The sequence below is a fragment of the Centroberyx affinis genome, unplaced genomic scaffold (assembly GCF_046629955.1).
Source record: "Centroberyx affinis isolate AG114_WGS23_722 - 3 ecotype Tasmania unplaced genomic scaffold, CSIRO-AGI_Caff_v1 ptg007778l_1, whole genome shotgun sequence".
Taxonomy (NCBI): Eukaryota; Metazoa; Chordata; class Actinopteri; order Beryciformes; family Berycidae; genus Centroberyx; species Centroberyx affinis.
The window spans coordinates 62,510-80,000 of NW_027283910.1; the positions used below are offsets into that span (position 1 = coordinate 62,510).

The 17,491-nt window shown below is 45.9% G+C and overlaps 1 protein-coding gene across 2 annotated transcripts in view; it reads right to left on the bottom strand.

The window, feature by feature from the left end:
* Positions 1–4,586: 4,586 nt before the first annotated feature.
* mgat5 (alpha-1,6-mannosylglycoprotein 6-beta-N-acetylglucosaminyltransferase) overlaps positions 4,587–17,491 on the bottom strand; it is a 92,599-nt gene continuing 79,694 nt past the window's right edge. For both annotated transcript variants that reach the window (XM_071513962.1, XM_071513961.1), the window contains 6 exons: positions 15,380–15,529; positions 11,038–11,184; positions 10,807–10,923; positions 8,831–8,905; positions 7,977–8,134; positions 4,587–7,342 (listed from right to left, as the gene is read on the bottom strand). In XM_071513962.1, coding sequence (XP_071370063.1) covers positions 7,144–7,342; positions 7,977–8,134; positions 8,831–8,905; positions 10,807–10,923; positions 11,038–11,184; positions 15,380–15,529 — 846 coding nt within the window. In that variant the 3' untranslated portion in view covers positions 4,587–7,143. The remainder of the gene's footprint in view (positions 7,343–7,976; positions 8,135–8,830; positions 8,906–10,806; positions 10,924–11,037; positions 11,185–15,379; positions 15,530–17,491) is intronic.

Sequence of the window (17,491 nt, forward strand, 5' to 3'; positions counted from 1 at the left end):
CAGCGTTTTTTTGTGGTGGAGTCTAGGAGAAGCATGTCGGGGACGGTTGACCCTCCTGCGATAGCTCATATTCATCGTGGGAAGATCCAAAGATTTGAACCGAGGATCCTGAATGAAGCGGATGAAGACATTTTGGACTTGAGGACATCACCACGGCCAAAACCCTTGGCACCTTTTCATTGGTTTACAGTTTGGTGTATATAATATCTTCGTCTTATAACAGGGAATGGGCAGTCTGTTCTTTTCATGCCCCCACTATTTAAACAAGGGAAAAGTAGAGGTTAAGGAGATACAGATACAGAACTTTTTGGATCATTTGGCAGTTGGTTGGCCCGTCAACTGCTGCATTCGCATTCTTTAGTCTTTCTTGAGAAGGAAGTAGGATAGGGCTGCTGTCTCTGTCGTACTAGAGGCAGAGAGAGATGTCTTAATCGGACAGAGACAAGCTGGGACCGCAGCATAGAGAAGAAGTGCTGGAGAGATATGGACCCAGGTGTGTGGTTCCATAAAGGAAACAGATTTGTGAGCAGTGCGTCGATGTACAATACCTCAGTTCCGCTTCATCTCCCTGTCACAACACAACAGATTATTGTTCCCGTGGTTCCTAGAGGCCTTTTTGCTCAGCTGTGCTATAAGATTTCGCAGTGTGGCAGATCAAACTGATGGATGCAGCCGATGTAGCAGCGGAGCAGCGAGGGTGTTTTTTTTTCCATTCTTTTAGGTGCAAGAACGTACACTGGGAAGCATGAGGACAAGCCTGGTACAAGAGGATATACAGTATATGGAAACAAGGCGTACATCTCATTTGGCGTAGGAAACATACATAAATGAGAGGCATAGTGGCACATGGTGTGTCGTTTTATAGTATTTCTCAAGAGTGTGGTGTCCGGAGCAGGAAAGCCTCGAGTGGGCCATGTTTCAGCTACCAGACGCCAAAGCCAGCTTACAGTCCTGGAGGATAAAACTAGTCATTTCCAACAAAACCCAGTCAGGAATCATGGGTTTGCTCCGCCACAGATTTATTGTAATAGTACTAGAAGGAGTGATAGGAGGAAAACAAGTGAAAACTAGCTTAGTGCTAGTTTCAAGCTCGCCACTTGTCTGAAGTTGACCAATACAGCTTTAAAGTGGAGATGGAGTCGAACCCAATCACTTATACATTCACAACTTCCAATAATTCCCTGCACATAGCGCCATCTACTGATCAGTAGAGGTAACTGCCACATATATAAGTGAATGAAAGTGAATGGGCATCCAAAATAAATGGAAGTCTACGAACACCGTCCTCCTTACAGACAAGCTTACAGACAAGCGAGGTCCAAAGACCTTTTCAATGCACAAGCTGAAATTCTGCAATATTGTTAGACCAGTGGCCTAGTGGTAGTGAAGTAGGAGTGTACTGGTGAGAAGTGGGCAAATCATAATGCTACCATCCAGTGGTAATCAGGCTGATGGGCGGGTCTGAATTCCCAGTAAAAGAGCTGGGCAACACTCTGTGTACCTGCATGCTTGCCTGAATACACACTTGGCTCACCAAACCTGTCTCTAAGATTTACACTGAAATGGATTGAATGTCCATAGTCAACTGATTGAACTTCCGATCTGCCATTCCATCTCAAAGGCTATAAGACAATTTGAGCCTAGGCGTCAAGAGTCAATATGTGCTCTTTCCTGTATCTGGAGCCGCTGTTTGTTTTAGGTTTTAATAAGCAAGCAACACTTCATGTGAGATGCTTCAGAGGCCGTGTGGATGGTTTGGTTTTACCTTTGAAATTATGAATAAAGACATTTGGCTGTGCTGAATGGCACAAGGCGCTAATGATTATTTTGGGTGCATTGAAAGCGAAAAGAACAAATTGAAATAACTTTTTTCCAGGATTTTTTTTTATACCCTAATTGGCTGGGGTGCAGACTCCTTTTCCATTTTAATGGTGTTTTGGTTTCACCCTGAAGTCTTTTCTATCTCCAGTATGGCACAATTCCTTAATATCACCAAACAAGGTGCCACAGTATTGCACCATACTGTGAAACACAGAGGAAGTACACTGCTTTGACTCTGCATGGTCCATTTCCTTCAAGTCTACATGCCAAGTCTGGAAATGGGCTTTAGATCCATCAACACACTGATGCTTCTCCATCCCATAAGTCCTTTACCTCCCCGCTCTGCCACCTCTTAACTCCAAAGCCTTAATCTGACTGACCAGCGTCTGGTGACTGTTGAACATACATGTATTTATCAGGTGGAGTGTTAGCTGTCAGGAGTTTGTCATAGATTACAGGGAGAGGAGGGATGTGCTCATTTTTCCACACAGAGTATTCATGTATTTTCCTAAGGTTTGTGTTTGCTGCTGTGACTGTAACTGAACTGAATGTACATACTGTGTTGTAACTGAGACTGTAATTTATATGGCACATGAATGTGTTGCTTTGTTGTTTTGGGTTCTGGATTTTGGCACATGAGAGGGGAAAAAATTATCCATTATCTGGGATCTATCATGAAACAATCTCTCGTACATAGACGTGCACGCACATAAACATTAGTGCACAAACACACACACACACACACAAGCATGCAGTCACAGGTCTGTTGGCTCACTGCACATTTAAGGATTTTTGTTTGAATACAAAATGTGGTACTTTCATCCTGTAGGTTATGAAAACTATCCACAAGGAAATGGACACACACACACACACAAGCACATATAAACCGTGGGACTCAAGCTGCTCCTTGGCCCCACTGATTGTACATTTCTGTGCTGGTGTAAATACTAAAACTGTATTGCTGTGATGTAAAACAAATGTATAGTGAACTTTAGAACAAAGAGTCAGAGAGCCTTTTGTCACAGAAAAAAGGTTTATTTAAAAATAAAGTTATATCCCTCTTACTTGTCAAGGACTGTGAAAACAAAAATGTTGTCATTTCGTTATTTACCTTTCATTGCTTGGACCACAATCATCGCTCCGGTGTTTCCGACACTAAACGCTAACTGACAGCTTCAAACCGAGTCGAGATTGAAAAACAAAGAGATTGATGCATGTTCGTATGGTCGTGAGTAGCAAGTTTTACAATGGAGACATTCGATGCTGAGGTTAACAAATCAAAGACAGATATGGTGAGGAAACCTTTTTGTTTTGCACGGCCTTTTCCCCGCGGCCTGGTGTTCCATTTTACATTTCAACATAAAAAAAAAAAGACCAGCCAGCGCTAATCTTCCTTCAAACTCGAGATCCCTCATTGATAACTGGCAGAAGGAAGCCTAACATTTGATAATCTGGGTCGACAGCATGCTTTGAATAAGCCTGACTAACACAAAGTGAATAAGGCTTGTTGCCGCACCGAAACAGGTTTGACCCTCTACAGGCTCTAGACAGCAAGGCACAGGGCCGGGGCTGACTGTTCAATTCAGACAGAAACACATCGCTTTGTGAATTATAATCCAAAACAACAGCAAAACGTGTCATGAATGTGTTATATGTTTCATGCTATCCTTGGAAAAATAACTGAAGCCACGGTCTCGGTGTGAGATTAGGTTTCCAGTCTGAATCGAACCGAACCAGCCCCGACCCCGGCATGTTAAGACACGTTAGCTGTAACCGAGGAAACAACAGTGTAGCGTGTGACTCGGGCCTGAACACCTGAGCCTGGCCTAATCTAAACCCAAGAACATCTGTCTAAACTCAAATTCAGCTTAATAGCTTTGAGCCTCCAACCCTAAATCCTGACATCGCTAATGGTTAGCTAGTAACGGATGGCTAGTACGCTAACTGTACTTTTGATCCAAAATCCAAACCAATTAAACAGAACGTACCACATCAGGGTTTGGATCAATTCGATCAGTTCAAGTGGGTTTTCTTGAGATAGCTGTGAAAAAGCTTGACAATTGAAGACTCTATTGAAGGCTCTACTGTGAGTACGTAAGCTGCGATTTAAGCTAACATTGAGTGAATTGGAAGTGAACTGATCCAAACCATGATCTATGGGACACAACAGCAGACTGTCAGTTTCAAAACAGCTTCCCGACAGCAGGCGTCGCGTTGCCCTGCGGACGGATACGACACAAACGGACCTACACTTTACCGTGAAAAGGCACATCATGTTCTTTTAAAACGCTAACTCGGCGGCAGATCACTGGCCTGTTGTACAAAATAATAAAAAAAACAAAAAAAAAAAAAACAGTGAGAAAGAAGAAGTGGGTATTGGCGAGATTCGGTCTGTATTCACGTGTGCAAACGGAGAAAAGTGGGATCGGAAATCAAAGCACTGTGTATGAGGCTCCTGCTGGCTTTCACAATGAAATGAGGCGTACTGCGTTTGTCCGCTGCTGTCGAGCTCAGCGGCAGTGATGAGAGAGAACAGAGGGAAAACAGGAGAATACGCTTAGTTTCTACTGCCAATCCCGTGGCTATAAATGGACGCAAGTAAACACGTGTATCACCTAAGTGCTGAATGAAGAAATGAAGCGGACTCTGTGATACACGTTTGATGTTCGAGCTCCAGTGGAAGCTTCTTCATCAGTTTTCAGTACCGAAGCTTTTCCAGAACATATGACTCATCCTCCTACAGTTACTGCTTTTTTTTTTTTGTCGTCACTGAGAAGAAAGTGCACAAGTTTGACAGGTGGGTTGGGAAGTGTGTCCCAGTCTCTTTTCTTCCCCATGTTCTCCCCCAGAAAACAGCCTGTTCTTCACAGTGGAGACACTGAGAGGCTGAAACACACTAAAATAGCTGGATTCACAAATATTTTTTTTTAAAGACCACAGGGAACAGTTTTAAATTGCTAAAAAAAAAAAAAAGACCTTTAAAACCAAACCTGGTGTGAGGGGTACGGCTTTTTTAAAAATCACTATTGCTATCAAATTGCAGTATTTTTAGTATTTTTTTTTTTTTTAAAAGGTTGACCCCAAAAATTACAGGCATTTATGTGAGTTTCAGGAGGGATTCTCAAGTTTATCTGAACGGCGTATCGTACACAAGTGAAGGATTACGTTGTCAAGTGTGTAAAATAAAAAAAAATTGAATATGATTTTCTATGAACATCATAAATGAACATGACGTGCATTCTCCTCTTCCCCTCTCATCACTGCAGACAGCTGAGCAGCAACAGACAAAACATCTCCCTCTCGGGCCACACACTTGAATATAAGCACGCTTTTTGTTTTTTTTGTTTTTTTTTTAAATTACTCTCCATAAATAAAATCTATAAAAGGAAAAAAAAAAAAAAAAAGTAGACACCCCCCTCCTATAAATTAAAAAAAAGAACCAAATAGATTTGTTTCCAGCAAAACACAGAGATAAAGATCTGTATACAAAATAAATAAAAAAGGAAAACAAATTTAAAACCCATATGAACAATATACAGTGTTACTAATATCATCTTGTTAAACCTCTGTAAATAGATTAACGTAGTGCATTTTTTTTTCTCATTCACCACAAGGACTACTAATTTTCTTTTTCTTTTTTTTATATCTTAAAACATTTTTTTTAAATTTTCTTCTGCAGGCAAATTAAGATCCTAACGATTTATCCGAACGACCAAAAAACGAGGAGATGCGAGTCGGCGGGGTTTTTTTTTTCTTCGTTGGTATGTACGCTTTTGAACGGATCTGCTGACCGACGTCCCGCGAGATGGGAGATGCGCGTGAACCTGTTTGGGTGGTTTTTTTTTTAGTTTTTTTTTGAAGTATACTTCGTGTACATAAAGACAGACGAACGCCTCTAAACGGTAATCGGTGTTCCTGCGGAGAAAAATATCTTCGGCTGCTAACGCGTCTAGGTGTTCTCACTCCACGTTACGGTTACCGGTGACGGCCTAGCATCTACGACACGGCATCACAACACCGTACGACATGTCCACTCCCTGTATGTATATATATATATCTATGGCAGCCCTAGCTACAGAGAATGGCCCTAAACCCCCTGATCTCCTCATGGTGCGTAGTACAGGACGGTGCGATTAAAACAAAAACAAATCCGAACAAACTAAAAAAAACGATTCCGATTCTTTACTGGCCTTTTGTACGCTCGCTTCCTCTTTACATAAACGTTAAAGAATGTCTGTTTTAGAATGAGCGTGTGGAAAATCAAGGAAAGCTACCGTGGCGGTGAACGTCGCTGTCTTTTTAAGAGAGAGAGGGGGGGGGGGGGGGGGGACGATGACCGCTTTGAAGTCTTAAGTGTCGGGGCGACGCTACAACGTCCGGGAATAAAAATCTAGATATCTACGTTACATGTCCGCTCTCGCCCCCCCGCGGTAGAGGAACGCGTCGGTTACAGTGTAAAACTGGGTTTTTCTTCTTCAGCCGCCCGTCCGTCGAAGCCCCCCCTTTTGTGTGTGTGTGTGTGTGTGTGTGTGTGTGGTGGGGATTCGGGGGGCCTTCAGGCATGCCAGTCCAGTGCAAACCTACCTAGGATCAAAGATTAAAGAGTTCCGACGTTGACGAGGGGTGGATGGAGGGGTGGTGGTGGTGGACGGGGGGTGGGGGTGTTGTCGGGGGGGGTTTCCGGGGGGGGGCAGGGAGGGGTACTTCAGTCTGAATCTACTGGCTCCTTGGTCCCCTTGTTGTCCGTCGTGTGCTGCAGTACCGCCGGTGGCCACCGCTCCCCGGCGGCGGCAGCAGAGAGCACAGTTTCTGCGACGACTCCCTTTTGTTTTGTTTTTTTTGTGTTTTTTTTAGATTCAAGTAATTCAGACATTATGCTCTGACGTTTTCCACTTTCAGGACACAGACAACGTGGAGCGCCCCCCCACTGGTGAATCTGCAGGTTGACGGACGCTCAGGCTGGGGTGGGGGGTGGGGGGTGGGGGGTGGGGGAAACAAACAGCGATAAATACAAACGGTCCCATAAATACAGCTCCGTCTGTTCCCCCCCCAGGGTGTCCGAACAGCTTCCCCCCCCCCCCCCCCCCCCCGACGGGAGTCCGGTGGGGCGGGTTGCGGGGGTGTGTGTGTCCGTGTCCGTGTCATACACACACACACGCGCTTGTACTGTCCCAAGTTTTCTTCCGAGCTTCCTTGCGCCGAGCCACGCCGCGGCCACCCTCTGACCTCCCAAACCCCAACCCGATCCTTTGACCCCTCCCTTGCCCCCCCCACCCCCTCCACCCCACCCCCTCCCACGACCCGTCAGCCGGTGTGCGCGTGCTATAGGCAGCCTTTGCAGAGCGCCACCTGGCCCTTCATGTAGTCGCGGCAGGGGCAGACGCGGCGGAGCGAGGCGTGGGCCCCGGCGCAGCTGAACAGCAGCAGGTCCGACTGGAAGATGCAGTGGCGCCGCGTGTCGCTGTACGCCGGCACCACCGTGTCGGCGCTCGACTCCACCGTCTGGCAGTCCACGCCGAACCTGGGGGGGGGGGGGGGAGAGAGGGAGAGAGAGGGAGAAGGAGAGAGAGAGAGAGATGAACTGCCGGTGCACAGCATCCACTGTAACATTTTGATTGCTTTTTTTTTGTATGTTTTTATGCTTGATATTTTCTTGTCCTGCTGGTAAAGCTAGTTTGAATTTGAGAGGGAGAGAGACAAAGAAAATAGGTTGAGAAAAAGAGAGAGAGAGAGAGAGAGAGAGAGAGAGAGAGAGAGAGAGAGAAAGAAAGTCATAAAAAGAGAGAGACTGGGAAAGAGACAGAGAGAGGGAGAGACAGAAGTTTTGTGTTTTAGGCACACATGCACACACGCGCACACACACACCCCTAATGTAATGCTAATCAGCCTCTTGACCCATTTATCCCAAGCAAAACAAAGTAGGCCCTCCAGTGGTCATAACTTGCTACTGCAGACTGCAGCTCATTTAAAATCACCACTGAATGACATGAGCATGAATTCATATCAGTGTTGTGGCGCCACCTGCTGCCTAGAGGATGACATTCATTTTAGGAAAAAAAAAAAAATCACTACAGACTTAACTAAAAGCAACTAAGGAACTGTCAGAAATGGCATGTTTGTTTATGTGTGTGTGTGTGTGTGTGTGTGCGTCCCACCTGGCCAGGTCCTTGTCCTTGTTGAGGTGTTGGAAGAAGGAGGGCTCGCAGATGAGCTGGGCCTCCTGGCACACCTGCTTGCAGGAGCGGCCCGGGTCGGCCAGCTTGACCTGCAGGGCGCTGAGCGGCGGCCACATCACCTGGCCGTGGCAGAAGTCCTGAGGACACCACATGACACCACACAGCATGAGTCAAAAACACCGCTACATGATGTAATCCAGGTCCAAAGGCCGAGTCCCGCCTGCTCACACACCCACTGTAAACTGAAAGGTCTTAGGTCGAAATGGAAACTGAATGAAGTCAGAGTTTTCCTGCCCTATCGCACTAAATGACCAATACATTTTGTTGTAGTGTGAAAATATCACTTGTCTATTTCGATTTCTGTCCATTACAGGCTGCCGTACACGCCGCTGCGATTCCCGCCGGCCGCCGATAGATGTCGATACAAGTCACAGATTGCTTCGTGCCCCTTTGAAGTCATCCTGAGGGGGTTTGGGTTTAGTTCTCATTCAGCCATCATCGCGTCTCAGTAGAACTTAATAGACTCTGATAAGCTCTAATAGACTGATAAGCCCCTTTGCAAAGTGCTATCAGTGGTTCCAGTTGGGGAAACGGAACACTTAACCTGGCGTGGTTCTCCACAGATTTGGTTCGTATCCCTTAAAAAAACATGAGTCAACTCGCGTCATGACCCACTTTCATGGCCAAACACACAGGATGGTGAACTTTGATACTTGGATAGATTTTTGTGCTTTTTTTTCAGGCTGTTGTATTTGATTAACTATTAGAATGCACGTTATTTCACAAGAGGCATTTCTCACTACGGTTACAGACTGATAATGTGCGGCTGGTACCTGGTTCTCGATGAAGGCGTTGACTCGCTGCAGCATCCCCTCGCAGGTGAACTCATAGGGCAGGTAGGGCTCAGTCTGATCGCACACACACACACACACACACACACACACACACACAGAAAGACAGAGTGGTCAGTGAAGAGTCAGAGGCCACGATCGCATGCTTCATATATTCACAAAGCCAGTGTGTGTGTCTGAACAGAGGCAGGCATGAGCTTGTCTCTGTGTCTCATGGCTCCTCGGCCCTGCTGAAACGTTAGCCCGCTGTCTGCTCTCTGTACCAGTGTCTTTGGAGTCTCGTCAGCCCCGGCTCCCCTCCAAAAAGACTCTCATGTGCGGAGGGGAGAACTTCAAACGGGGTGGGCCGACAACCGAGCCCATTGTTCGGTGCGGCCCGAGCCGGTCGGCGCTTTCTGGAGACCTTTTGCGCGGCGAGGAGGGCGAGGGGGGGGGGGGGGGGGGGGAGGGAGGGAGGGGAGGGGAGGGGAGGGTGTGAAAGCCAAGCCGGAGCCTGGTAGGCTGCAGCCCGCCGCGGCTCACAAAAGCATATGAGGCTCAGCAGGCTTGTCCGATGAACAAACCCATTGTGCCGGCCCGCTCGGCGGAGCACAACACGACACGAGGTCCGGGGCCCCGGACGTTAAATATGCATGGGCTCCGGACGGGGAGGAGGAAAGGGATCTCTCTCTCTCTCTTTCTTTTCCCCCTCTCACTTTCTCCTCCTCTCTAGCTGGGTTTCCGTCCCATTTTTGGGGGAGAATTATGACGTATCCGATTAGAAATGGGAATGGAAAAGGCAAAATTCAACCGTATTTTCCCCAATATCACAACAAAAAGTCTTTCCACTCACTTGAAGTGGAAAATTATTTTGACAAAAAATAAATTTTGCAATAAATAGTGAAACATAATAGTGTACATAAGTTGATATGATACCAACATTAGCTGACACACAAGAATGGTAACCAATACTAATCAATTACATCTTTGTCAAATGTCAAATATAAAAACACATCCTCCAAAAAAATGTATTCATTAAATATTGGTTTCATTCAGTATACTAATCAATTCAAAAATTTTCATTATCTATCCAGCAAATGTGTTTTCATCGCTATTTCTCCCATTATTTCTATATCTACAAAAACATTTCTGCCTCAATCAAGCATCAAAACTTTTTTTGCGATATTAGGGAAATTCGATGCATTCTAATTTGCATCAAAACACTTCTCCCCGGCCTGTGTGTGTGTGTGTGTCATCTCTGCAGGCGGCCAGCCGTCGGTGCGCAGACAGCTGCTTAGCGCTCAGGCATCAGAGTGATATGAACTGAGGCGTGGCTGTCTGCAGACGTGGTGTAGCTGTGAAGACCAGACGCACTTGTTATCTGTCCCTGAGGTCAGATGTGAATTAGACAAAAAGTGCCTTGATGTATTCTGCTGCCTCGACACGCAAAATGATTTAGTTGAAAGAGCTGCTGTCTCTCTGCCAGTTTAAACAGATAATGAGGGATTTTGTGTCAGACTCAGTGAGGAGCTGTCTGTACTTTGTCCCGTCAAGATTTGAATAGGTTTGACACCGTGAACCTCCTGGTCTGATATTGGACAAGTGTCTTTAAAGAGGATTTTACTTTGTTTTGGATTTTATGCGAATTTTGCCTTTGTCTTGAGGCTGCTTTGTGGCTTCTTAGTGTCAGTGGGACTAACCTAGTTAAATAAAAAAGTCATACTTCTCTTTCCCTCTCCAAAACTCAGGTTCACTGTCAGTCACTGTCTCTGGTAATAATTATGTCTTTTGAAATCAACAGTAAATACCTCATCTTGCTTGTTCCCCATCCTCGAGTAGGATTGATTTGAATGCACTTTGGCTGGCTCCATGAACCAAAGTTTATTTACGTATCTGTAGTTGCTATATGCGGATTGGACAGGCGTCTTATCTTATCTTATCACCCGGGAAACATGTTAATTCAGGTGTCATGGGGTTACCTTCTGGCTGAGGATGGAGCGGATGGCCCTCTCCACCTCGGCAGGGTTTTCAATGTCCACCGTCCAAACGTGGGGCTGGCCGATGTACACCTCGGCATACGGGTGTTGAGAGGTCAGCTGTAGGGAGAGAGGAGAGGAGAGGAGAGGAGAGGAGAGGTCAGGTCTAAACAGAGTCATTTCTTGAATAAAACAGAATAAGACAGTGAAAGCTCCTGGGCCCCTCTCTCTCACCTCTCTCAGAGTGGGCTTGCCCTTGAAGAAGTCGGTGTTCTTGCTGCTCTTGGGCGGGGTGAACTTGGGGTTGAGGAAGGCGCAGCCGTTGGCTATGGCCTCCAGGGGGGCGGGACCCTCGTAGGGGAAGGACAGGCCCACAAACAGCTGTGTGGGAGAGGAAACAATAAGAGCAAACGACTGTTTTTTTAGAGATTCTCAGTTGAGTGGCGCTTTGCGGTAAACTCGACGGCAAGTTCATGCATGTAGTTCTAGAGGTTGTGTACATTCAGGTGACAGAGAAAATTCACTCTCCAACTTCACGTCCGACTCTGCCTGCTGAATCACATCTTGAATATCTCTCACCTCTATTCCCTCTATTATGCTCTGATTTTGAATTTCAGAACAAATCCCCTCCACTGCTCTCCTTGGTCCTTATTTCTTTCATTTCTTTTCGAGGCACTTCTCCTTCACATGATCGCTCTATCTTCACAGGAATATTGTGACTGCGCTGAGGCCCTGACTCTTGACTGTCTTACCGCTTTTTTTTTGTGCGCTGACCCATCGCAAGGAAGAGAGAGAGTTTCGTTTTGAAAATGGAGAAAGTAGCGGTAGAAAAGCCGGTATCAGCTGTTAACTCTGATCATAAAGAGGCAAGAGTGCTGTGGGAGTTTCTGCTGTGTGTTTGCTGATAGTAGCAGCGACCGCAGCTCGCCCTTATGGAAACAAACTCCCTTTTCATTATCAGCACAAAATGCAGTCGAGGCAGCGCTTTTTCTATTAAAAAAAGAAGCAAAACAGAAAAGTGTGAAAACGCCCGGAGACCGCCTTCCCTCTCTGCTCCACATGGCACCACGGGTTTTATTGGGGTTTAACCGTTTCACAGGCCAGTAAAAGTTTGGTGAAGAGGGAGCACCTCTGCCTTGTTTGAAGTGGAAACACATGATACCTGGGATAGTAATGACAGGCTACATGCAGCATGGTGCTCCCACACACACACATACACAATTAGAGAGACCGCATTAATGCTCTGCAAAAGTACTACAGAGACAATCAATGTTTTAACCGGACTGTTAGAAATGTATATGCACCAGGAATACTGTGCACGGGTTTACTTTTAAATGACTAATTTTGCACACACATACGTACTCTAACACACCCAAACACACACTTGCACTCACATATACAGTAGCCTATATACGAGGAGGAGGGGAGGGGGCTCTAATAACAAGTTCATTCTTCCAGATGGGCAAAGCAAATATTTGCGGGGCTGTTGCAGCATGCCGCAACCAGAGGAGGCTTGTCCAAGGAGCGCGACTGAGGGGGAGAGAGGGAGAGGGGGAGAGGGAGGGAGAGAGAGAGGGAGAGAGAGAGAGAGCGCACAATTAGGGCCAGTGCTCATTTAGTGGAGGGCCTGAGCTCGCTACAATGGCTAGTCTGTGAGTGGCTGTGTGTGTGTGTTTGTTTGTGTGTGTGTGTGTGTGTGGTGTGTGTGTGTGTGTGCCCATAGGAACAGAACAGAAAGCTTCTTCAGGTCCTCCTCACACTGCTGGACTGACTCTCTCTCTCTCTCTCTCTCTCTCTCTCTGACACACACACACACATTATGCCAAGCTGTACCACGTACATCTGTGACGTTGGAATAAATCAGACTTGTGTTTTGAGTTATGGCGGGTTAAGAAATAAACAAAAAACTTCCATCTAACTCGGTCGAACTCTTTCAGCTCGTATGTGAATACACCCAAAATCCTGGATTGATGAAAACGTCCGACTACAATAAACCCTCTGCCAACAGGTGGCAGCAAAGCACACCGCTTCCTCTGTGTGTGTGTGTGTGTGTGACAGTGTGTGTGTGTGTGTGTCTGCAGAAGCTCCTGAGCACTGAGAAACAGTCAACCACTATTTATAGGGAGCAAGACGGAGGGGAGGGGAGAAAGAGAGAGAGAGAGAGAGAGAGCTGCTATAGCTGGGAGGGAAAGCAGTGAAGCCATACAGAGACGTTCTCTGCCAGTACTGAAGCTGTCAGACACAACAAAGATAGGAATGGATGGATGGATGAATAAATGGATGAATGAAGGAAAAGGTGGACTAATGTACGATGTAGCTGACCTTGAATGAAGTACGCCGATTCAGCTGAGCGATTTGAGCGTGGAAACACACTGAATGGAGAAAATATCAGGAACATTTGCCTGATATTGAGTTGCATCTCAACTGTCTCAAACCTCAAATCCAGTATAACTGAAGTTTCGTTCTATTGGTTTTTTTTTTAAATAGTGTTGCCATTCCCACATTTTTCCGAGTTAACACCGGACAAATGAAGGATTCAAATCTGTTCACTTCTTTAAAAGGGAAAAAAGGACAACTTCCATTTCATACCTACTAGTAGTAGTTGTAGTTAAAACAACCATGCAGTGCGGGTTCATGGGAGCAGGGGCAGAGAGAGAGAGAGAGGGAGAAAGTGAAAGACGGAAAGCGAGGCAGGAGGAAGTGAGCGGCAATTAGAGAGAGGAAGAGACAGACAGACAGAGGAGAGAGAAAAGGGAGAGAAACCTTTGACTGCGTCGTCTGGCCTCGCGACACAGGACGCGTTGCACCTCTATCTATCTCTCCGTCTCTATCTGCGGTTTGATCACTGACACTGTCTCCCCCCCCCCCCGATAAAGCGCGGTGCACATCAGGGCCTCGTCGCAGGGAACTTTGTCAGAGATGGAAATCAAATGTCAGCGTCGTCAAGCGGTGACATATTCCTCTTCAGAGAAGTGCCTCCACGCAGAGAGTCGTCTTTTTTACTGTACACCCAGAGTCGGCGGCGAAACCCCAAGGGGCCAATTAGCTCCGGCAGTCTGTTTGCAGGTACAGTAAATGTGTTGTTTAAGCGGCGCGGGGGAAACTCGTGGCGGGAACACCTCCTGTTTTCCTTGTTAGCTCTTAAACAACAATACGGGCTAAAATGCTTGGGTTTTGTGGGATTTAATTGGCCATTCCCCTCTGGGTTTCCACAAACAACCACAAGTAATGAGAAGATACGGAAGTCTCTCTCTTCTCCGACGGTCTATCCTGCCTCAACTCTGGCTTCACGTCGCCCTTTCTTCTTCTATCCCCTCTCTCTCTCTTTATCGCTCCTCATCTCTTGACTCTTGTGTCTCTCTCTGTCTGTATCTCCGCCCTCCCTCCCCGGTTGCTCTTTCAAAGCTGGTGTTTCCAGCGGGCCGGCAGGAAAGCGCCTGGTCTCAGAAGCTCAGGAAATCGAACCTCCCTTTCATCTTCTTCCTCTTGAGAGGAGGAGGATGAAGACCGGTCCATTTGCGTTGGCGAATTCTCACTGTTGTCTTCTATTGCTGTGAGCATGAGAGAGAAGCAGTCCCTCAATAAATGTGTCCATTGATGAATGACTTGGTTTGACATCATTGGACCGTTTCTTGTTGTTAATGCCACATTGGAACCAAGCCTCATCTGTTTGCGTTTGGTCTTTTTGCTTTGGCGAGAAGTGCTAAAGCATTTCATGAACTGGAGTAGATAGAGAGCTAATTTGGGTGTAAAAGCTCAACACACTTTCTACAAGTGCTCAAAGTTAGGCTCTCGGCATCTAGGGTTGGAGGCTTTTCTTCTTATTTTTCTTGGTTTCTAGCCGCTGGAGCTTCATATTCACAAGAACCTATCCAGGGCCATATGCCAATTCTTCCATGAAGTGCTACCTAAGGGCACGCTTTTTGCCACTGAGATGAATTCAAAAAAGTGATGTTTCTTTTAATGTATAGCCGCTGACAGTGATCTGTGGCCTCCTCCAGAGAGCTCCCTCCACGCGGTACGCTCGAGTCTGGGCACGGCCTTTGTTGCTTGTGTCCTTGTCTTTGTGAATGAGAGTGGTTGAGTTGTGAGAGGAGGGAACAAGTCACGACATGAATGGAGAAGTGCCTCGGCGGAGGATTGGACAGAGGACAGGCTTGGGGGAACTACAGGCACTCCGCTCGAGGCTCCATCGGCTCTATCTATCCTCTGTTCATCAAGAGACGCTCTTTTGTCGCCCAAGCGTCTCTTCTTTAGTGGTATTTCTGCTTTTCCAACATCTCGATTGGTCACTTAGACAATGTTTATGAATTGAAACTTAAATCTTGAACGTTTGACGATTGCAAATGACCCGTCTTGTGCTGCCCTCTTCATTTGATTGCGACTGGAATGGCTTCTTTCAAAAGAATTCATAAACAACCCATTGCTGGAATGCTCCGAGCAGATTTCAACACCTTGGGACTTGGAAAAGTCCCAAGGTGCAGAGAAGGCGAGTTCCAGTCTTTAAAGAATTGAAGGAATGTCAAAGGAAAAGTGTGGGAGTTCGCTCTTGCGGCTTTCATATCCATCTACTCACCTTGGTCTCTCGGAGGAGGAACTGCAGGTCCCGGCCGCTCAGGATGCCGTGGTTCTTGACGTAGCTGGGCAGGTGCACGGTGCTGGTGCCGTGCACGGTGCCGTGGACCTCCGTGTAGCTGTGGATGATGTCCAGGTATTTCTTCTTGTCCTGTAACACACGGGGAGAGAAGAACAAAACAGCTGCAAGATTTAGTCTTCCTTCAGCTTCACTGAAACAGATCCCTTCCTTGACAAGAATTGAGGAATTTCCAAAATGACACCTAATCTTACAAAATGACTGCTGGCACACAAGTAAAACTGATTTTGTAAAAAGCCTTTCAGTTATTATCAATGTTCCCTCTAAGCCAGTAGTGTCTAGTCCTGTGCCATGGAGTCTGCAGGGTATTTAATACTAAAATTTTGGAGACTGGAGTCATGTACATATTTTGAACAACTGAGTGAAATTCAGATGTTAACAAATTTCAATAAACTGTAATCTACTGTAGCATCCTGGAACTCTTCAGTCAGGAACACTGAAGAACCATTCATTGCTCAAATGGTTATACAGTTGTATTTGGCAGTGCAGGTTCTGCTCTCTAGGTTTCACAGTAAAAATTCAAGCAGCATGCTGAAGATTTCATGGAGGAACGCCATCAACCCACTATAGGGTATAGGGAACACAGCCCAGCAGACACAAATATTGAGATATTGAATATATAAACCCACAGAGCCATAGAATCCCAGTATATTGATTAATACTAAGGAGGAGGCTGGGGCTCCACCAGTAACAGCAGCGCGTGGCAGGTGGAAACCGCAGGGAACGACGAGGAGCCGACAGCTTGCTGAAGTGTCCAAACGTGATTGGTGTTCGCTTGGATCCGCTGACGATCGGCCTCTGGGTCTGAAATGCGTACGTGTCCTGCCTGAACTGCCGCGAGCGTCATCTGTTTTATGAATGTGGATCAGTATCATTACTTTGTCGCGTGGCCTGGTGAACTTTTGTTCGAGCTACCTGACTGACCATCTGGCCACAATGGCGGACGCAGCCAAAAATAGCATCCTATGAAGAGCATCAGTGCACACAATAGCCTGCTATTGTTACCAAAGACTACCTGATCCACAGTGTCCTTGATCAAAAGGGATGATAAAGCATTCTAACAATGCCTATGCAACTTGCAAAAATAAAGTCTAACCTAGTTCTATTACAAAGGTAATACTACCCATCTGAATATATGGTGGTCAAGGTCAAAGGTAAAAGGAGGAAAGGGAGAAGCGATAATCAGATATCCCACAATTAGTTTTATTTATTAAAGTTCTGGAACTTAATTAAACTGTGCTGATGGAAACGAACTGCCTCAAACAGGGGATCAAAATATCAGCATCACGCAGTACAGCAAGCACCGCCGAGCCCCGTAATCTCCACAGATGAACGAAACACCGATCTTTGTGTATTTATCCATCTAGCGAGACATCCTGATTAAATTTCTCTGCTGATCGTACCTGCCACACATCATAATCGAAAGGAACAAGGTGCGGTATCTGACCTTACTTCTCCAATGGCAATATCCTCATAATCCAAATAATGAAAATGGGGCAGGATGGGAGGAAGAAATAAATCTACTTGGGTAATAACCGCTGCTCTTGTGGGGAATCGGCCGGTTTCCAACGGCATGAATTCAATTCCGGAGAGTACGTGTGATGGTTCAACAGTCACTGCTACGCAAGACGGACGGAAATAATGTCAAACACGCTATTTTCTGGAAGGATACTCTGACATTGAATGAAATTTGAGGGTAGACGCATTACATTTAGCAAACAGTCATGTTTACAGAGTGTTAAATCCAGTTCCTAAAACACACTTACAGAGACATGCTTTTATATAGGGTGGGAGTTTGCTAATGTTTTATGCTGCATTATTCTTATGGTTTTATTACTTTTCTTTCTGAATGTACGTCCCAATTCTTATCTACTTATTACATATTTTAGGTTTCCATGTTTTTGTGCCTTTTTGTAAAACACACACTGCTTTTAGCTAACTGCTAAATAAATAAAGTGTATTATTCTTATTATCAACACGGGGCAACCAACCACCATCAAGGTGTGAAATTACTAACATTAATTCAGTGTACAG